Raw genomic sequence first — 23,390 nt, 5'->3', positions numbered from 1 at the left:
CCTGCTGCATTTCCTCCATCCATTTTTAAAACTCTCTTTCCTTCTGTATCCTTACCAGCCAATATATCTGTTAGTGACACTTGTCCCTATGCAGCTAGGGGTAAGTGTTTTCTGCAAAATTTACTGTGCTGAGGAAATTGTGTAATTCATGGAAATTTGTTGGATGTGATATTTTAGGGATAGTTTCTGTCCTCTCTGTTGTTGGTCTCATCCCCTCATTACTAACAGAGTGGCCTAAAAATGCTATCTGTCCCATAAGTAAATTATATTTTTCTAATTATTGTTTAATTAGTAGAACGCCATGTAAGTCTAGTGTACAGGAAATAGAATTTAAATGTTTCTCCTGCTCTTCTGCTGATGGAAAAAAAAAACAGAATGACATCTAAACAGCAGAAATAGGATGCCATACCTCTGTACATCGAATCAATCAAACCAGGGGCAGCCACGATTTCAGCTCACAGGCTGTGCCCAGGCAAGAGTGCCAAAGCATTTGGCCTCACTGCACATTTCCCTCAATGGCATGCCCCACCGTATGAGAGTGAGGAGAGGGAAGAGAGGGAGACTGTGAACATGCCGCATATAAATAGCAGTGCAGCTGCACTGCATACAATTTGGTTTTATATTTCACATTTGTCAACAACATAGAGCACAAACAAAACAAATTTCAATATTACTTAATTATCATTGGAGCGATGAAGACATAATACAGGGTGTATCAAAAAGAATTATCTGATTAAAAAAAATCATAACTATTATGTTATCTGATTTACATGATTGAACAGCATACTGTTGGAAAGAGCAAACTCTAGAGTTTTACATGGTTCCCGCTAGGTATCAGCAGTGTGCGCCCACTTCAGTTCCAGTAAAAATTGTGTCAGGACAACAGAAAGCGTTTTGTGTTCTATGTTTTGTGCAGTGCAGGTCAGTAATAACTGTTCAGCGTGACTTAAATGCCAGGTATGGTGTGGATCCTCCTACAGCACAGACCATCAGACAATGTCATGAACAATTCTGAGAAATAGGTTGTTTCTGTAATGGCAAATCGCCGGGCCATCTCCGAGTGTCTGATGCAGACGTTGAGCACATCTTCCATAGTTTCACAAGGAGTCCCCAGAAATCCATACGCCATGCAGTTTGACAGCTCGACATGCCCCCGATGTCCATCTGGGATGTGTTGCATTGACGTTTACATACAAAATTCAACTACTGGAAGAGAAAGTTGGTGACTGAAATTTCGCAAATAGATCTCGCCGTGACAAAAAACGTCTTTGCTTCAGTGACTTCCATCCCAACTCATGTATCATATCTGCCACACTCTCTCCCCTATTATGTGATAATACAAAACGAGCTGCCCTTTTTTTGCACCCTTTCGATGTCCTCCGTCAATCCCACCTGGTAAGGATCCCACACCGCACAGCAATATTCTAACAGAGGAAGAACGAGTGTAATGTAAGCTGTCTCTTTAGTGGACTTGTTGCACCTTCTAAGTGTCCTGCCAATGAAACTCAACCTTTGGCTCGCCTTCCCCACAATATTATCTATGTGGTCTTTCCAACTGAAGTTGTTCGTAATTTTAACACCCAGGTACTTAGTTGAATAGACAGCCTTGAGAATTGTACTATTTATCGAGTAATCGAATTCCAACGGATTTCTTTTGGAACTCATATGGATCACATCAGACTTTTCATTATTTAGCGTCAACTGCCACCTGCCACACCATACAGCAATCTTTTCTAAATTGCTTTGCAACTGATACTGGTCTTCGGATGACCTTATTAGATCGTAAATTACAGCATCATTGCACAAGAACGATGTTTTCTGAAACCATGCTGATTACATATCAATAGATCGTTCTGTTCAAGGTGATTCATAATGTTTGAATACAGTATATGCTCCAAAACCCTACTGCAAACTGACGTCAATGATATAGGTCTGTAGTTCGATGGATTACTCCTACTACCCTTCTTAAACACAAGCTCATTCTAGGCATGCCCTTTGACTTAACCAACAAACTTTTCTGTAATATATGAAGTCTCCATACTCTTTGTTCACTTCAACTTAAAACTGTTGCAACTGACAATTAAATAATTCTAGCAACCAGAAATTTTACTATTTGTACCACCAATTTCTTCATGTGCTCAATGCCTGCAAATTCAGAACAAAGTTTTTCTTGACGTACAGGAGAATGAATCCCATCTGTTTTTTGTTGTAATTGTTTGCTCTATCACTGTCAACTAAATAAATTCTCTCGACATGGTATTGCGATGTACCCGTCACTTATGCAAACTGACAATTCTCATCCACACTGATAACCTCACTGTTGAGTGGCCGAAAGCTCTCAATTCTTATCCTCCTCTCCCATGATTCCCATTCATTCTAAAGGATTCAATAGATCAATAGGCTGCCTATTTTTGTACAAACAGCTCCTGGATCTGTAAACATCCTTCATACCATGAACAAATAGTGAAGAGTAAACAGTGCTGACACCACAATTCTGCCAATCTCAGAGAGATGTGGTGACCAAAAAATGCAACACTGCAATGCTAAATGAAATGTCACATATTAACAGAATCTTCCATCGGTTCTTGGTAGAACAACATTATAATAAATGAAAAGCACCATTTTGCTTTTGTTCTACAATATATTGTAGAACAAAAGCAAACTGGTGCTTTTCATTTATTGAAATGTCACATAGTTCCGGGTACTTCCAAGAAGGACGGAGCAAAGCTGAGTGACAGGCCCGGCCTTGACCCACGCGTGGCCTGCACATGCTGCATGTATTAAGTCTGGCATTCCATGGCTGGCCCTTGATAAAATATTGCCATGACTGGACAGTGTTTTTAAATCTGTATGGCATTCAAACCAACTCAAACAACATGACTGTTGTATTGTTTATGTCAGGTGGGAACTTAGGGATCTGGTGGTATGCTTTTGTGTTTATCTATTACACTAAAAATTTTTTGTGCCTGCTAAAGCATAGGAGAAGTCAAGCAGATTTGGTATCAGGTGCATAGCTAGTACCACACATGAATTGAGCGCTCTGTAATCCCTGCAGAGGGTGCACAACCCATCATCTTCTGAGACTAAATTGATCAGGGAAGACCATGCAGTGGAGGAAGGTCTAATAATTTCAGAATTTAAAGGGTATTCAACAATTTTCTTAGCCTTTCAAAGACTGGCACAAGTCTGTGCTCTCTAGCGACAACAGGGAAACGTCCTCTGTTTGAATGTGATGTCTTGTGTTATGTAAAACTCTTCTCCCATCGCTCTTAGTCTACATTAGGTAATGTTGTTGTCAGTGGGTAGAAGTGGCTTCTGATATCACTATCTCTAGTAGCCATTGTTTTGGCCATTGATGTGAAGGAGATCATCGCTAGCCCTGCTGAAATGTCTGCTCCTATTGTAGTGGAGTAAGCTGCTGTTGGCGGCTAGGTGGTTAGGGTGCCACAAGAAGCGGCTGTGATGCTGCTAGATGACATGGAATTCAACCCCACCAGGATAACTAGCAGAGTGTTTATAGGAGTCATGAGAACTACTGCCTCTTGTGCTGATGCAGTGATGACTGTTGTGTCTGTTGCGATTGATGGGAACATTGCTGCTAGATGCCTTACCCTACGTCTTGTGACTGTTGTTGGGTAAATTGCTTACGACCATCACGATCATGTATGATGCATTTTAGTATGGATAAGGCTGTATTCAAATCTTGCAATCTTAATTCTCACTCTATAAATCTTGCAATCTTAATTCTCGCTCTATCATTCAAGTCTGCAAGGATTCGTTTTCACAACATAATGATGCAACTTCATGACTAACATTCCATAATTGTGAGCTCTTGCCAACAATGCCACTTTCTGTTTGGTGTCTGGAGTCCATCAAACTCCCCTGCTGTCTTGTTCTGACAGTTTGTCATTGTGCCCAGCATGTTCCATTGTGTGCACTATATTTTTCATACCCACATTGTTAATTTCCATGATATCAAAAATTGTTGACAGTTTATAGTGACTACGAAAGTTCTGCACCTATAATCATAGCTGACAATTCAGCGACACAAAAGTTCCACACAAAACTGTATTTGTCCCACATCAACTGTTATAAGTGCATAGCCGGAATGCTGCACTGGTGTGTCATTAACAGCCCTTAAGGATATTTACCTACGTTTATTGCCTTCACATGAATATTCATAAAGGATGGTGCTAACACTGAGCCTGAGTCAATAAGAAAGTGTCTTTGTGATACCTAATCCCACACAAAAATTCTCGGATCTCTAGGGGGCGAAACATCATCCGTGATTTTAGCCTCATATCCTGATAATATGGAGTCGTGTGCTGTCACTTTGTTCAGTGTGTCTATGTGTGGTGGTTGCATCTGCTGTGAAAAACTGCAGGGTAAGTTGTACTTACATGCAGATGTGCCAAACATTGCATGGAATCAACAGAAGTGTACCGAGTGGCATTCCTCTGTGTGCTGCTGAGTGATGGACATGGTCTGTGCAGTCAATGCCCTGCATTCCAGGTCTCACGCTCATAAAACTTTGTCTGTCGCCGGCACCACTTGTGTAGTAGCCTATATCCAGTGAGCCGGTCCGCCAGTCCAGCTTCATGTGTACTCGGAAGTGGCTGGGAAACATTTGGACCACGTCCATTCTGTTGTATAGGACTTGCTGCGTGCACCACAATGAAATTACACAATACAAATACCTTGGTCTTCTCTCTTCTGAAGCACAAAAATCCTGTCTGACAAATCAAGTTTGCTGTGAATACGATACCCCTGATTGGTGACTAATGCTATTTTAAAGCCAATGGCAACTTATGAATCCAGATCCTATATAAAGCAAGCTCATTCGTGTAGACACTTCACGCATTATCCAGTTAGAGACCATATACTGGATGCTATTTACTACTGGCATAGTTTGCGGCCATTTCCCACTCATGTAAACATATCGCTGCCACAATGGCACACTTCGAGCAGTTCAGTATCAACAACAGCTTCATTTAGTTTGTGTTCGGCACTGCAGTAACATGCCACATAGAGGCATACAACACTTTGATAGAGTCAGGATAGCGGTTTTACTTTCAGCATTTCATACACAGCAAGATCTTGCCAATTGGTTACATGTCACTCAAAGTGGTGTGCCTGAGGTGTGGAGAAAGTACACAGAGATGGGAATGTATATGATAGACTTGATTAACACATTCCACACGAGGATAATACTGACTCCCCAGTGGTGTGCACCAAAGATGTTTTTTGAAGGGATAAGCAGTACCAGTATTGGATGTGATGGCCCGGGAAATCAGCTTTTTAACTAGGCTGATAGGGTAATTATATGCAATGGGGCCTGAGGTGAGAATGGTGGTGTATTGCTGTAAAGAGTCTGCATCCGAACAAATACGTTTGCTTCGGATGCCAAGGTTGTATGGGAGGGAACATTTGACATGAATAGGATGGCAACTGTCAAAATGTAAGTACCGTTGTTTGTTGGTAGGTTCAACGTGGACAGAAGCATGTAGCTGCCCTTCGGTGATGACGAGATCAACATCTAGGCAAGGAATGGGAGTAGAAATAACACCATGTGAAATTTAATTGGGAAAAGGTATTCAGAGATCCCAGGAATTTTAGCAGGTCAGTCCATATAGTACAAGATGTCATCAATGTACCTCAACCAAATCAGGGGCTGAAGACTTATGGATCCCAGGAAAGCACCCTCCAAGCGCCCCATAAAAAGGTTGGTATAGGAAGGAGCCATCCTGGTTCCCATGGCCGTACCCCTGGTCTGTTTGCATGTTTGCCCCTCAAAGGTGAAGTAAAAGAGGCGTTCAAAAAGAAACAAGCCAGAGTCTGGAATGCGCAAACCAGTGACAGGAGGGAAACATCGTGGCATGTGTAACAAGGTGTGGTTCCGACCAGAGCATGAAAGTTCACAGCTCGTTGCTAGAGGGCATGCGTACATGACATGTGACTATACACAGGTAGCAGCAGCATGCATCAATCATCCAACGCTGCCAGTCTGACGTTCTTCTTTGACCAAGATGGCCCCCTTCCACAAATATATGTAGCACTTGGGCAACAAACATTCAGTAACACGTAAACAAACTGCTTCAGTGAAACAAAAGTAAATACTAGCAAAGATAATCATTTACAGACACTAGAAATCTGCACTGTTACCAACATATACAATGTATCATACATACAATTGCTGGAAACAGAAAGTTCACAGTTATTTTTGAAATAATATTGGTTTCTGTAACAGAAATAACGGGGGCATGGCAGCATACATGACCATAACTTTAAAATTGTGTATATATATAGGTCATTTTTCATTTGAAACCCTATAATGTATATATCAATGTAATCAGGAAAGACTATAGAATTTACTAAAGTCATAAAAAATTTCGATTTTTCCACAATTTATAACTACCCTGTATCCTTAACCAGTTCCGCATGTACAGCTGGACGTCGTCATCCAAGGTGAATCGTTTGCCCCTCAGACAGGTCTGGACTGTATGGAGGGTGGCTGAGAACCTCCCATTTGAATTTCTGTAGGAGTGCTGCGACTGTGTTGGCCATATGAGGCTTTGCATTGTCGTGGAGCAGAATAACCCCAAGGGTTAGATTGCCTGTCGTTTTAATTTGATCACTTGGTGAAGGATGGTCAAGGTTTGCAAGTAACATTGGGCATTCACTGTTGCTCTATGCTGCAAGAAGTGATTCCTGCTTAATAAATGTCTTCATGGGGGCACTCAGAATATAAATGAAAGTTTCAACCAATGCATATGGGAAAGATTACCCAAGAATGTTTTTGTAGGACTAAATACTTTAGAAGTTGTTGTACTAGATGCAGTGATATGTTTCAGTGATGGACTGGTAGGAAGGTTGGAAGTCCTGAAATACTTAGGCATTAAATGTGGCTCTAATACGGAAGATCAATTGCTTGCATGTGACAGACAATGGGTGCATGAAGCTGAAACATTGGCTGTTCAAGTTACCAATGAAGCAATAAGTGCTAAAAGAAATGCCAAGAGGAAGCTTGAAGATGAAGAAATGCTGCAGGATGAAGACTATATTTCAGGAATGTTCTGAGGCACAGTTTAATAGGACTCATATCTTCATTCGCAATTTCCCAAAAGTTGTATTTTTAAGAATTCAGGTACAAATATTTCCTAAAGTTTATAAAGCATTGCTCTAAATTCTTCCTGTAACTTTCAATAGTCCATACTTATGTAGTAGACCTACGCTTTATTGCAGAATCAACTAAATTATAGTAAAAAGAACATTTTATTAGGAAAAGAATTATAAAAACTAAAATGTAAGATGTGATATTTTTTATCCTTGTAATATACATAATAGGTGGAATTAAATAGGTCTAGTACCTCAGCCATCATGTCATACATATCTGGTAAAAATTTGGTCTCCTGCAAATGAATAACATAGGGTTAAATGGTACCTGAATTTAAGGAAGCGTTTTGGAAAAAAATTGCATCAATTTTTTGTAATTTTTTTAATAACCCTAAGCAGGTTCAAAAATATTCAAAATACTACTAATTTGTTTAGAAACTGTGCAGCATTACCTGATATCTACAAAAAAATCTGTAAAACACATACATTATAAACAGTGCCTGAAATAAATAGGTGTTGATTTTTACATAACATTGAGCCAGGAAAGTACCCTGTATCCTTAACATCGCAGCCCTGAGAATTTTATGAGACAGCCATTCACCACCTTGTGTCACAGTGGGACAAATGTGTCAACAGCCAGGGTCAATGCTTCTAACAAACAGGTTCTGGTTTCTGTAATTATGCCTCCAACTTGTTTCTTTTTTAACGGCCCTTACAGTTGTTGGTAATTATAAAGTTGATTAAGGTGAGTAGATAGGATGTCATAGGTTTGGAATCAAGTGGGCACTGTCTGAGGAGATGTTCAGCAGCAGACAGACCATGTATAGGGGCGGGGATATTGGTACAGAGGGAGGTGGCATCAATGGTGACAAGCAAGGGGTGTGTGTTGGGAGTGGGACAGGCACAGATTTCAGACGATCTAGGAAATGGTTGGTATCTTTGACGTAGGAGGAGAGTCTTTGTACTATGGGTTGCAGGTGTTGATCAACTAAGGAAGATAGACATTTGGTGGGTGCTTTGAAGCCAGGGACTATAGGATGTCCAGGATGATTTGGGTTTGTCAGCCTTAGGAAGAAGGTAAAAGGTGAAGGTGTGTGGTCTGGGTGGAGTGAGAAGTTCTATGGATTGAGGTGTTAGTCCTTGTGAGGGGCTTGAGGTTTTAAGGAAGGACTGCAGGTCAGTTTGAATCACAGGGATGGGATCTTGATGGCAGACGCTGTATGTATAGGTGTCAGACAGCTGGCGTAGACCTTCACTAACATACTCCTTTTGATCAAGTATTACAGTGGTAGATTCTTTGTCTGCTGGGAGTGTAATGATGGAGTCATCAGCTTTCAGGGAACGTAGAGCTTTTGAGTTCTGCAGAAAACGAGTCACGGTCATGTTGTAGGGACCTGAGGAAGAGTTGTGAGGCAATGCTGGATGTGAGGAATTCATGGAAGGCTTGTAAGGGATGATTGTGAGGTAGTGGTGGTGGATCAAGTTGGGATTGTGGTCTGAGCTGTTCAAGGCAGGGTTCAATGTCAGGTTCGCTGTTGGAAAAGGTTTAGGGATTGGGTTGCAAAGTGATATTTCCAATGAATACTACATGTGAAGGAAAGTAGGTCCTTCACCAAAGCAGCATGATCAAATGCAGGTTTAGGGCGGAAAGTGAGACCCTTAGATAATTCAGGAGGGGAGGGTGCTTTAGATGAGAGGTTAAGGACACTGTACTGCTGTAACTGGTTCTTGTGATTGTGGGCTATTCTTGGTCTGGGAGGCAGTGATGAAGGCTGTGAGACATTAAGAAGGTTCGCCAAGCTTGGTTTGTAGGAAAGAAGTTGTGGTAGATGGAGTGGAGCTGCAGAGGGACAGGAAGGGAAACAACACTGTTCAGGCAGTTCAGGAGAATGTGGGATAGCTGTTTGAGGTGAAGTCTGGCATGTTGATGCAATTTGAAGTTGGCTTGTTGGATGATACCATTCAAGGAAACAGGAGGAGCAGATAACATGCACGATATTGTAAAAGGAGAGAAGTATAGTAGAGTGGAAATCGGCTGATGAGGAATATAGATCACATATTAGCTGGGTAAGAGCGAGAGACTCCTGTATTTGTAACTGTAAAAGAGCCGGGTGTAGACTAGGATTACATCCAGATATAAGGACTTTCAATGTTAGGCCTTTTGGAATAACTCCAAGGGACAAGCAGGTTTCAAGAAACAGAATGTGGTACCTCTGTTTTGATAGCGCAAAAGCATGTTTTCACCAAAAGAACGATTTAATATGAGATGGGACTCATTGTGGCAAGAGAGGGCAGTTTGGAGAGTTAGCAAATGGGGGAGTGGCACAAAAAATTATAATCTGAGGGTGAAAAAGATAGAAGAATGGAAGAAAAGTAAGGAAAAAATTCAGAAAAATCAGAAAAATTCGTACAAAAATTGTTAATAAGCGGTAAAAGTGACGTACGAGATGGCAATAAAAGTCGATCAGAGTGGTTTGCCGAAAAACAAATGCACAAAAATGTGAAAGAATTACTTATAAACAAGATAAGTGGATGATGGGAAAGAAAGTAGCAGTAAAATTTGCAAATAAATCGGCGAAAGATGATTGGGAGAAGGCCATGCATTGTAATGAACTGTAAACTGTTATAAGGAAATTCGTAAATAACAATGGAATTGATACGCAAATAAAAAATGGACCCATCTACAAGCGCTAGAAAAGATGTATGGGCAAAGTGTTGATTCATCTTGTGATACAGATAAAAAAAACGAATGGATTAGCACATAAGGTAGAAAACAGACGACAGTTTGAACAAGACAGATGACAACAAAGACTGACAGGAGGGTTATGTAAGAAGGAATGATGGCCACATGAGCTGATATATCAATGAAAACAATCAATTATTCTCAAAATAATTTAACTGGCTAGATAAAAAAAATCTGCTCACCAAGCGGCAGCAGAACACACACATAAAAGACAGTTGTAATTGGCATGCTTTCGGAGCCAGTGGCTCCTTCTTCAGGCAGAAGGGTTGAAGGGGAAGGAAGAGGGTTAAAGGGAAAGGACTGGAGAGGTCTAGGAAAAAGCGTAGATTTCGGGAAAGTTACCCAGAACGGCGAGTCAGAGCAGAGTTACCACACGCAATGAGAAGGAAAGACTGATTGTTGTGGACTGCATCGGACGAGATTAGAAATCCTGAGAGCTCAAGGGGGGTTGGAACGCCCTATCCCGACAATGTTAAATTTAGCGACTTCGCTTCCCTGTATTTCACGAACCACTGTAGCCATTGACATGAAACTTTTACAGGGCATTAAACTGTATGTTCCGAGTCTACTGAACTACAATAATTGCATTTCAGCCACTGCTTTTGGAAATACAATTTTTTTAATTACATGGTTAAAATTTTGTGTACTTTTTTGTATGTTATCGTAAATAATTTTAATTATACATAACATTATGTTCTTTTAGTTCAGTAGACACAGGATATGTATGTCATTACTCCCTGAAAATTTGAATACTCAACTCGAAGTGGTCTCTGAGATTTAGGGAAAAATGCAACAGAAAATGTAAATTTTCTGGAACGGCTTCTAAAGTTTCAAAAGACTGTAACTCACTTAATATATGGTTAACTTTTTTTTATTTGTAGTCACTCAGAAGCACCCTGAACCATTCTGTATATTATCCTCTTGATCTTTTTCCAAGTTTTTTCTTCTGTTCTTCCTGGACTCCTTAGTGGCCAACTGTGCTGCATACTTCACTTTATCAATGCGAACCTTGTCCATCCGTTCAAGTACTCTGATGCAGTTTGCTCCAGGATTAATTCCCATATGCTACAGCACTTTCACCCAACCAATGGTGCCACCATTAAAAGCAATAACAGCATCACTGACCCCCCGCTTTAGTGTCTTCATTCCAACAAAACCATTTTTTGGTAAGTGAGTCCATATAAGATTATTGAATGACTGATTGGGATTTTGAGTCTGACCATGCAGACCCTTCTTCAGTAATTCAGGATTTGCCAGGTCTCTGTAAATAGGTTTTATGATATCCGTGACTGCTGCTGGGATGGAATGTTTATGGCTGTAAGAACTGTTTGAGTGCTGGGCATTGTGGTAATTGCACCATGAATCAGATCCAGGAGGGTAAAGGTGGTATACTGGTTTTTCATCAGTTGACAATCTGTGGAATAAGGTAGCCCACACTGCATGCTCCATTTTCAACAAATCTCAGAATTATTTCCAATGACCATCCTATAATACTGCTGTAGTTCATCAATGATTTTGTATGTCAGCCTGCCTCTTATGGTTTTACAATCAGAAAGTTTCTTGTCTCTCAAACTTTGTTTCAACTTCCTCAACCTCGTGCCCATCCTCTTCTGGACATGACCAACACTGTTTACTTTTATACACAGCTATAGGCAGCCTTCTATATAAAAAATTACCGATTTTATTAGATCTTGAAGTAATGCACGTAAAATTTTTAACATTTTCAACCAGTGCAAATTATGTTTTAAAAAATAAAATAAAATACTTCCCATGTGAGTTTATAAGTGATGTCTCTGCCCAAACTCTTTGCCTTTACATATGTCTGCTTGTGTCTGTATATGTGCCGATGGATATGCGTGTGTGTGTGTGTGTGTGTGTGTGTGTGTGTGCGAGTGTATACCTGTCCCTTTTTCCCCCTAAGGTAAGTCTTTCCGCTCCCGGGATTGGAATGACTCCTTACCCTCCCCCTTAAAACCCACATCCTTTCGTCTTTCCCTCTCCTTCCTTCTTTCCTGATGAAGCAACCGTGGGTTGCAAAAGCTTGATATTTGTGTGTGTGTTTTTGTGTTTTTTATTGTCTCCTATCAACATACCAACGCTTTCGTTTGGTAATTTTAGAAAATGGCTTCTCTGAAAACTATCTGGAACAGATAGTTAGGAATCCCACTCATGATGGAAATATATTGGATCTAATGGCAACAAATAGACCTGGCCTCTTTGAGGATGTGCCCATCAAAACAGGTATCAGTGACCATGAAGTGATTGTGGCAACAATAGTTACCAAAAGTACAAAGGACAACTAAAACAAGTAGAAAGATATATATGTTCGGTAAACTAGATAAAAAATCAGTAGTGTCATATCTCAGGAGCATGTAGAGGAACTATGGCCTAAGTTTGAAAGAATAGTTGATCAAACAATTTGTAGATATGGACCCAGTGGAACAGTTAATAATGAAAGAGAATCTGCTTGGTACATACAGTCATTGTAAATAAACTTCTAAGGAAACAGAGATTACTGCATATTAGGTGTAAAATGAAGCATGTTGGGCTGTCAAGACAGCAATGCATGATGCCCTCAATCACTACTGTAGCTGAATATTGTCAAGTGATCTTTCACACAACACAAAGAAATTCTGGTCATATGTAGCAGCAAACAAGACAGGAACGGAAACTGAGGGTAGCAAAGCAAAAGCTGAAAGTCTAACTCAATTTTCAAATGTTCCTTTACAAAAGAAAACCCAGGAGAATTGCCCAAATTTAATTCCTATACCACTGAAAAGATGAATGAAATATGTATTAGTGTCAGTGGTGTTGAGAAACAGCTGAAATCATTAAAATTGAACACAGCTCCAGGGCCCAACGGAATCCCTGTCAGATTCTATACGGAATTTGCCCCTCTTCTAACTATAATTTGTTCTAGTTCCCTTGAACAAAGAACAACCTTGCCTAGTTCTTGGAAAAAGTCACAAGGCACAGGAATGGTAGTAGAAATGATCCACAAAACTACTGTCCAATATTCTGGACACTGACTTATTATAGAATCTTACAACATATTCTGAGCTCAAGCATAATGAGGTATCTTGAACAGGATGACCTCCTCAGTGCCAACCAGCATGGCTTCCAAAAGCTCACATTTTTCTCACCTGACATACTGAAAGCTTTGGATCAAGGCAATCAGGCCGATGCAGTTATTTCTTGATTTCCGAAAAGCATTTGACACAGTACCACACCTACACTTATTGTCAAAAGTACAATTGTAAGGGGTATCAAGAGAAATTTGTGGCTGATCTGAGGACTTTTGGTAGGGAGAACACAGCATGTTGTCTCGGATGGACAGTCATCATCAGATGGAGAATTAACTTTGAGTGTGTCCCAAGGAAGTGTGTTGGGATCCTTGCTGTTCTTGTTGTATATTAACGACCTTGCAGACAATATTAACAATAAAATCAGGCTTTTTGCAGATGATGCAGTTATCTATAATGAAGTACTATCTGAAAGAAACTGCATAAATATTCAGTCAGATCTTGATAAGATTTCAAAGTGGTGCAGAGATTGGTAACTCATTCTGAATGTTCAGAAATGTAAAATTGTGCACTTCACAAAACGAAAAAACGTAGTATCCTATGACTATAACATCAACGAGTCTTTGCTGGAATCAGTCAAGTCATACAAATACCTGTATGTAACACGTTTTAGCAGTATGAAATGGAATGATCACATAGGTTCAGTCATTGGCAAAAGCAGGTGGTTAACTTTGATTTATTGGTAGAATACTGGGGAAGTGCAATCAGTTTACAAACAAGATTGTTTACAAATCAGTTGTACAACCGATTCTAAAATATTGGTCAAGTATGTGGGAATGTATATTGAGGAGGGCAGCATGAATGGCCACAGCCTTGTTTAATCCATGGGAGAGTTCACAGAGATACTGGAGGAACTGAACTGGAAGACTCTTGAAGACAGATGTAAGCCATCCTGAGAAAGTCTATTAGACAAAGTTTCAAGAACCAGCTTTAAATTATGACACTAGGAATATGCTACAATCCTGTATGTGTTATATATATTAACTAACGCCTTAAATTATCTTAGATAATCACTTGATAAATAAATTTACTGAAGTTCTTTCAATTACAATTGGCGTGACTCTGTGGTTTGCTCCACAAATTTCTGAACACTGACCGAAAAATAATCCAGGTCGGTTTATTGTGAATGTTCCTTGATTTAGTCGGCCTGGTGTGGCATCAGTTTTAACCCCTAGAGCAGATAATGCTCAGGAGTGAAGGACGAATCATGAGAATAAGATTAGAATAATTACTGCATGCACAGAGGCATTCAAACAATCATTCTTCCCATGCTCCATTCATGAATGCAACAGGAAGAAGCCCCAGTAACTGGTACAGTGGGATGTGCCCTCTGCACAGTGTAGATGTAAATGCAGATGCACAAATAGGGCTTGACAATGGCATACTTCAGTCTCTATGGAAAAATGCCTTGAGTTAGTGATGCATTACATATTTCAGATATGACTGGGCTTATTATAGCGGAACAAATGTTTAGTATTCTACTGAAAATACCATCAAAACCATATGACCTTTTATTTTTGAGAGAATATGTAATTTTATTAATTCCATAAGGAGAAGTTGGTGATAAACTGACTGAATTTTTTGAGAGTTGCTTTTCCTATATACTGTTGCATTTTTTCTCTTGAACTGTTTGTCCCTATACTTTCAACTGTATTTAAAAAGTGACAGTTAAATATATTTCCTACATGTGACTCTATTTATAATTCTTCCATATAACGTGCAGCGGTGAGAGAAAAATATAGAGTGGTCGCAATTTTTATTACACAATATCTAAAATCTTCCAAAATAGATGTAAGTTCATACTCCTCTGAATTAGAATTCAGTTGTATGAGATTGGTGTATAAGACTGACCCAACAGAATATCATAACTGTCAGCTAGTACAGATCTCAAAATGGTAATAGGCCTGTTGGGTAACACAAGGGATTAAAAAATCAGTGACCACCCTTAGAAACCTAAGCAAACATGCTAAAATAAATACAACAATAAAACCATACTATAGGAAGTATAGAAGGGTCTATAGGAAAGTTTTACAGGCACCAAAAAGGCTAAGCAATGATTCATACATTAATAATGGAAGCAATAAATCAAAATCGATTTGGAAGGTTATAAACAATAGCATAGGAAAATGTAAAACCAAGGCCCATAATTTCAAAATTAAAAGTGAGGATAAAGTGATAGAAGATGCTCAACAGTAGCCAATATATTCAATGAACATTTTGTGAACATGGCACCGAACCTAATTAGAAGTCTGTGCAATTCACACAACAAAAACATAAAAGTACCAACTTGGGAAAAGACAATGTTTCTGTACCCAGTAACAGAATGTGAAGTTACAAATGCTATTAATAAACTAAAAGATAAAATGTCTTGTGCTATTGATGGAATTCCAGACAAGGTAATCAAACAAATAGATACTCACCTAACTGACATTTTTAATACTTCTTTCAGGACAGGGGTGTTCCCATCAAAACTAAAACTCTCCATAATAAAACCACTTCACAAAAAGGATAGTACAGCTGACATAAAAAATTATAGGCCAGTGTCATTATTGTCAGGTTTCTCTAAAGTAATTGAAAGAGTAATGTATGAAAGGCTAGCTGACTTCCTGAATAAAAATAAAATACTGACTAATGCTCAAAATGGGTTTAGAAAGAACAGATCCACAGAAATGGCAGTCTTCCAAGTCATGGAAATGGTTCTAAATGCCTTGGACAAGAATGAATTAAGATGTGGAATATTCTTAGATTTATCTAAAGCATTTGATTTAATCAGCCACAACTTATTGCTTATGAAACTAGAATGTTATGGGGTCCTGGGACTTGCCTTCAAATGGTTCAAGTCTTATCTCTCTGATAGACAACAGAAAGTACAAATACGTCATGAAGGCAAAGAGTATCTTTCGGATTTCAAAAAAACTAGCTATGGAGTGCCCCAGGGTTCCATGCTAGGCCCTCTGTTGTTCTTGGTATACCTAAACGATTTGCCAAACCATCTGACAGTTGCAAAAACGGTGATGTTCGCTGATGACATAAGCATTTTTATAAAAGGATACATTGAGGATGATATACAGTAGAGTGTCTCTAGGACAATAAATGAGACAGGAAAATGGTTTAGTGATAATGCTTTGATCATAAATAAGGATAAAACAGTATTGATGAATTTCAATAATATTAAAAGTAAAGCTAGAAGAAGAGTAAAAGCTGAGTTCGGGAACTATGTTATTGCACAAGCTCCATACACAAAATTCCTTGGTATATTGATGGATGAGTACTTGAGATGGGAAAAGCATCTAGAAGTTTTGAGTAAAAAATTAAGTTAATGCTGCTATGTGCTAAGAATGCTTCAGGAATGCTGCATCACTGAATCATTGCTGTGTGTGCCTATTATGCTTACATGAACAGTTTGCTTAGATATGGTGTGATTTTCTGGGGAAATACAGGTACGGCAAAACAAGCTTTCAAATTTTAAAAAAGGGCTATTAGAATAATGAAAGGGGTTCCCTGCAGAGTTTCATGCAGGGAAATATTTAAAGAATTTAAAATAATGACTCTTCCTAGCTTATACATCTATGAATGTGTATGCCTTCTGAAAACTCACCAGGAATTTTTCAACATTAAATAATCAGGTTCATAACCATGAAACAAGGAACAGGGATGATTTTCACAGAGACACCCACAAAGGAGCACTCTACCACAAAAGTGTAAACTACCAGACCAAAATACTTTTTAGTGCATTTCCTTCTACAATAAAGAAAATTAAAGAATTTCATAAATTCAAGGTAGATCTTCAATAATTTTTACTAACACATAGTTTTTATAGCATTGAAGAATATCTGAATATGGAAAAGTAATATTATTTATATATTGATATAAAATATTTGTATTTATTATCCAAGTTTTTGAAACAAACAAATTAAAAACTATATTGTAATTGAAACTTCCTGGCAGATTAAAACTGTGTGCCCGACCGAGACTCGAACTCGGGACCTTTGCCTTTCGCGGGCAAGTGCTCTACCATCTGAGCTACCGAAGCACGACTCACGCCCGGTACTCACAGCTTTACTTCTGCCAGTATCTCGTCTCCTACCTTCCAAACTTTACAGAAGCTCTCCTGCGAACCTTGCAGAACTAGCACTCCTGAAAGAAAGGATATTGCGGAGACATGGCTTAGCCTGGGGTATGTTTCCAGAATGAGATTTTCACTCTGCAGTGGAGTGTGCGCTGATATGAAACTTCCTGGCAGATTAAAACTGTGTGCCCGACCGAGACTCGAACTCGGGACCTTTGCCTTTCGATTGTAATTGACTACATCCATACAATGTATATTGTTAATGGATGAATATAGAGATTGATTTATTTATTTATATTAATTTCTTTATTGAGAAATTTGAACAAACAATGAGAAAATTTTTTTAAATCAAAACAAATGTTGCAATATGTGGTGATTTCAACATAGCGTTATCAGGGTCAAATGAACCTAAGTCAAAAACAATATGAACCCACTCATATCATTAAATTTGTGTTGTACTACTAACAATAGGCCTACATGTGGGAATACCTGTTTGGACAATATTATACTCTATTTCTCAAGAGACTTACACACTGTTAGCATAGTAGATGAATGTTTGTGGATCATGATTCACTACTTCACACATTCCACTATGCATAGTCAGATATTGATTATGTGGGTGCAAATAAGATGCCAAGCATGACATGGGTTAGAGGTTATTCACAGACTGTCTTGGAAATGCAAACGGGGACTTTCTTTATGAATATAATGTATACAAATCAGCTGTTAAAACTCTCTTTAATAATTTCTTTAAGACATATACTGATGTGTGGTACTCTACCTCATCACTGGAAGGAAACAGTACTAAACCAAACAGAAAAGATAAAAAGCTTAAATGGTACACTGATGACCTTGCTGGTATCAGGGAAAAGATGCTTTCACTTTAAAAAATGTATAAAAATAATTGCAAATGTGGCACAGAGCAGTGTACCATTTCTTACAAAGCTTGCCTGCAATGTAAAAGACATTAAAAGTAGGAATTAAACTTCTTGCAAATTAATTTGCCGATAAAAATTATGTATCAGGAGCTCTGCACAAATGTAAGGCTGCCAGGGGCATTATAAGACAAGAATTCACTTCTACCGAAAAACAAGATGTTCTGCTACAGCCAGAAGAGCTCAATAAATACTTTAATGCTACAGTAAATGAATTATGATGTGAAATAAACCAGTCAAACACATCAACAACTGATATACTCACTGATCAGCTTTCTACATGTCATGAAATCCATTGGAATCTTGTCACACCCACAGATATAGTAAATGCTGTTTCAAAATCTTCTATCTTGAAAAGCATTGACTGCTAATGTCTATCTAACTACACAATAAAAAGGACCATACACTTTATTTGCAAACTGCTTGGATTTATTATGAATAAATGCCTATAATTTGGAGTTTTCCCTGACCAGCTCAAAATTATGGAACTTACATGTACCTCTATACAAAAAGAGGGGAATGCATCTCCTTGAGTACTACAGCTTAGTAACTACTTAACCTTTTCTGTAGTGAGCATGGTTTTGACAAGGAAAAAAATACCATTCTTGTAGTCCTTGAAACAGTACATCATAGCTGTGCAGGGTAGCGTGTGGTCTGAGGCATCTTGTAATGGTTCCCATGGCTCTCCCCGTCGGAGATTTGAGTCATCCCTCAGGCATATATGTGTGTGTGTGTGTGTGTGTGTGTGTGTGTGTGTGTGTGTGTGTGTGTGTGTGTTGTCCTTATTATAAGTTAGTTTAAGTTAGATTAAGTAGTGTGTAAGCCTAGGAACCGATGACCTATGCAGTTTGGTCCCATAGTCCTTACCACGGCATAAACTGCATTTGAAGATAAGAATACAGTCTCTCTTGAGATATCCAATTTGACTGTATCCCTGTGTCCCCTTTGACATCTTACTAATGAAAATAGTTATACTAGATCTTCAAGTTGTTAGAATTTTGTTAACCATTATTTAAAAAAATCTTATCAGTTTTTCCAACTGATGTGCTACCAGTTTGACCACATGCCATTGGGTACGACCTGAGGGAGTGGGGGATTTGAGAGATGATTAGATTATATGAATCTTTTTTTCTGTAGATCAACAGTGAGAAGATCACCAAGGATCTTCTGCAACACACCGTCAGGTGGCTTGCGGAGTATGGATGTAGATGGATGTAGAACATGTTGTAAAATGATAATACTTAATACATATTTACACAAAAAACTATAGATGCTAACATTCCTTCTGCAGATTCCACGAGAAATGACCGTCATGGATGTGGAATAAGTCAAACATCTTGAACATATGCACTTCAAGGTGATTTGCAGAATATGGATGTAGATGTAGAATACTTTCATAATTTGGCTTGACTTAAATCCTGAGTGGAAGAAACGAATCAACTACAATACAAGAGAATTTCTTCCCGAACTGGAAAGTCACTGTAGTAACATTCCTGCTCTTCATTCTCCTTCAGCACAAATGCAAAGATGGGGAAAACATAGATGAAGCTCCCTATGCAAATGCTCCATGAAAACAAAACATCCAGAAAAGTGCAGAAATGTTTTTCTTTGATTTTAGTCAACATTCAGAATTTCTATGTTTTAAATGTAAGAACGAATACATCTAAAATTACTTAAACACTTAGTTTTCTTGTTTTCAATTCAATAATGGTTTTTTTATGTCAGTTCATTAAAAGAAATGAAATTTCTGCCAATATATCCTGCATAAATTACTGAAGTTATTTATGACCCCAGTGGTACTTACTGTCAAAACAAACAAGTCCTTGTAATAAGGGAGTTACGGTAATCGAGTGTGTGAACTCAGCGTCAATATTTTCGTGTATTAATTACCTCCCACAATTTGATGAATACCCAAGAACTTTAAGTTACATGTTGGTACCATTAATTACAATTTAAATATTCAGTATTTATATCAATGGACTGCAACTGATCTCGTCTTTGTGATGGGTTAATTAATGTCTCTCTCTCTGTGTGTGTGTGTGTGTCCACAGTGTTATTTATATCAATGGACTGCAACTTATCTCGTCTTTGTGATGTGTTAATTAATGTCTCTCTCTCTCTCTCTCTCTCTCTGTGTGTGTGTGTGTGTGTGTGTGTGTGTGTGTGTGTTGTGTCCACAGTGCTGTCGTCCGTCAGAGGATAATACGTCTGGCACACTTTTGATAATTCATGTCAAATACCCTCTCCAGTCTGCTTGGAAAGGAAAATTTTGGCAATTTTAATTTCTGTTTCAACACAAAGTGGAAAGGGTGTCTGAAACAAGAGTACGAAACTATGTGGCAGACGCATTGTAGACGTTTGACGGTTGGTCAGTTGCGGTACTTGACAGCATTCAATTCAATATCGTCTTCAAATTAATTGTAAAAACATGAGATAAAATTAAAATAAAATAAGAAATTCAGCTTTAAGTAAACTGAGTATCATTGTAAAAAATTCCTATCTATATTAGCGTTACTGAGTGTATGGAGTATCTAGCCAACTCTCTCTCTCTCTCTCTCTCTTCCAAGCATTCAAACACTGACGCCAAATTAAACTCGTGGCATAAATCGTACTGAATACTGTTCCATTTAATTCAAAACTGACTTAATACTGTTCAAAACTGATTGTACTACATTGTGACGTACTTTTCTTTTTTTTCGCGCATCTGCTCATAAGTTCTTCGGGAAGTTGTTACAAAGAAAACTTAAGCAAGGACTGGAAGGTTGGGTCTTCCATTATAAATTATTCATACTTAGAAACACTACTGCAAGTTTCAACATTATGTTAACCTAGCTTTGTTCATAAAAAGAACGACAGGGACAGACGATGATTTCCAAACGTAAATATAGGTCGTCAATAAGCTATATCCCACAAATACCCTAAGGGTATGGTATTAAGTGTATAAGAGAATTATAAACTTGCGTCAGTATCTCGTTATAAATTCAATCATGGCAACCATGAGTGTTACTATATGATGTTCGATTTCAGTATCGAGTGCTTAAAAAAATTTCGTTTCTGACTTACCTCGCTTCTTCCTCCAGAAACACTCCTCGTTGCTTTCCCACTTACGATATGTTTACTGTTCAAATAATTACGATACTTAGAATCAGAGTCATTTGGCCACATCGTGCTTTCTTTCTTTTCTGTTCCAGGGCAACAAAGCTCCCTCGTTAGGCAGTTTGAAATGCGCGGCATTCACAGTTTTTATTGTGTCAAGTCAGGATCACAGATATAACAGTTTTATCACAGTCTAACATAACAGTCGCGATACTTCGCCTCGATTTTGTTGCCTACAGTGCCAGCAGCGCCCCAAGCGGCTGGTAGGTTGAACTGTGAGTTCGGCGCGATCGTGGAAGCAAATAGTGATTGATTATTTTGATTTATACAATGGTTTTTACCATCGGGAGCGTTTGTAGCGCAGTAAATTGCAGCAACAACAGGAAGAAGACACCACAGCTGTCTCTTTTTAGGTTTCCTAATGATCCTGAGAGGTATATATCATCATGTTACTAAACTGTATCGTCAGGGTTCACTTGCAAACTATATGTGTATAAATGATGAATGTATCGTTTTAGGAGCAGAAAATGGCTTGTTAATAGCAGACGAGAAGACCTTATGAAGGAAGACCCAGTTTACCTGTATAATAATATTAGGTTTTGTCCGCTACATTTCGAAGAAAACCAGTTCATGAACGCAGACAATAACAAACTCGTGTGGAATGCAGTACCCACACTGTTTGACATCCTAAATAAGCCACTTCAACTGACGATGAAGAGGAAACTGCCACAAAGATTCGACAGTCAATCTAAAGCTGTAAAACAGTCGTATGACACAGAAGCAGCCAGTTCAGCTCTCCATGTATTAGTGCCAGATTCGTGCGAATCGTCACCACAACGTGCTTTGACGATAAAGTGGTTAGATTAAGTGCAGCTGTTCATCTCTTACAAAAGCGTGTGAAGTGTCAGAATGTGCAGATCGAGTGAAACTATTACGGGGCAAGGAAAGTGCCTACAGACAGATTGTTTGAAAATTATTCAAATATTTGGTTTTTCGTGAAATGTAATGTAATCAGCTCATTATAATGTTTTCAGCATATTTCTGCCACTATTTGGCAGTTGCTTTACTCACTTTGAGTAATATAAAGATTAAGGTCGTACTTGTGGCAACAGGTAACAATGACACACACAGTAGGCCTACAGAACGATAAACGAGCGGTCGATCGCTTTTGCATGTAGAGGTACATGTCTGTGCTTCTTACATGTGAATCTGTGTGTTTATATTCTTTTGATATCAACGTGGTAAGCTGCAATTCTATCAAATGTCACAAGTGTTTCTTCACGAATGTGTTGTAGCTTGCCACTCTATTCATGGTTTTTGTCCATACTTGCGCTTGTTTTAGAATCATTAATAGAAACATATATGCCTTCCGATACTAAACAAACTCTTGGAGGCAAGAAAAAACTCGAATAATTCGTAAATTACGTAGGAAATGGATGTAAACAAACATTATGCTTACAACGCGTCTGACGTTCACCTTACCTGCCGCTTGGAGCGCTAGTGTCGCTCCATCTGTCAAGCGGCAACAACTTTTACAGCAGTGAGTGTCGCGACTGTTATGTTAGACTGTGGTTTTATTAAATTTTTTGGCCTTTTCTATATTAACAATTCAGCCACCATCCAAAACCAAGTTCTATCAAGATTAATTAAAATAAGTCAATCTATGTTACGCACAAGTTACGTTAATATCGACTGGATGCTAGACTTGAGCAACAGCATTAAATTAATATTTTAATGAATCTGTGTCACACATGTATATCATTACCTTTAATGGTGTTTCTTTTAATGTCATATCTGCACCTTTCATGTATACTGCTGGATCGGCAGCAAGCTGGAGGTACTCGTAGGCTAATAGACACTCAGTTTTCTTATCATATAGCAGTGCTACATGGTTTCGGTCTGCCTTACTGTCCAGACGCTGCTGATAGATGGACGAGACACCAACTTCTAACGAAGTGCGCCCAAAGAACATGGTAAAAATTGTGAATTACAGCAGCACTGGACCTAATTACAAAGATAAAGCAGTGTTTGAAGATAGAGAAAGTGTGGCACTCTATGTTCCCAGCAAGACATTTGACTGCATCCCGCACAAAATGCTGCTTAAAAAACTTATGGTAACTACAGTGGCAATAACACTGAACTATGGAAATAATGGAGTAGAATGGAATCGATTTTTGAGCAAGCAAGACTTTCCCCCATAAATGGACTGAGATGCGAAACTTCCTTGTGATTGTAGGGCCCTCACTCTATCTGAGCTTTAATGTTGATGCGCTTGTTCAGATTTATGAATAATAAAGTAGTAACTGTGAGTTTCAATGACGCTAATCGTTCTTGGCTCCAATTGCCTTCGC

At 38.7% G+C, this 23,390-nt stretch overlaps 1 protein-coding gene across 1 annotated transcript in view; it reads right to left on the bottom strand.

Annotated features, from left to right (window-relative positions):
* The window catches only part of LOC126095673 (uncharacterized), an 89,633-nt gene extending 66,622 nt beyond the window's left edge, over window positions 1-23,011 (bottom strand). Inside the window, exon 1 of the mRNA XM_049910431.1 lies at window positions 22,805-23,011. Coding sequence (XP_049766388.1) covers window positions 22,805-23,011 — 207 coding nt within the window. The remainder of the gene's footprint in view (window positions 1-22,804) is intronic.
* Window positions 23,012-23,390: the final 379 nt, after the last annotated feature.

The sequence above is a fragment of the Schistocerca cancellata genome, chromosome 8 (genome assembly GCF_023864275.1).
Source record: "Schistocerca cancellata isolate TAMUIC-IGC-003103 chromosome 8, iqSchCanc2.1, whole genome shotgun sequence".
In the NCBI taxonomy this organism is placed as follows: Eukaryota; Metazoa; Arthropoda; class Insecta; order Orthoptera; family Acrididae; genus Schistocerca; species Schistocerca cancellata.
The sequence above is the reverse complement of the archived record's forward strand: the minus strand, read 5'-3'. Positions and strand labels throughout refer to the sequence as shown.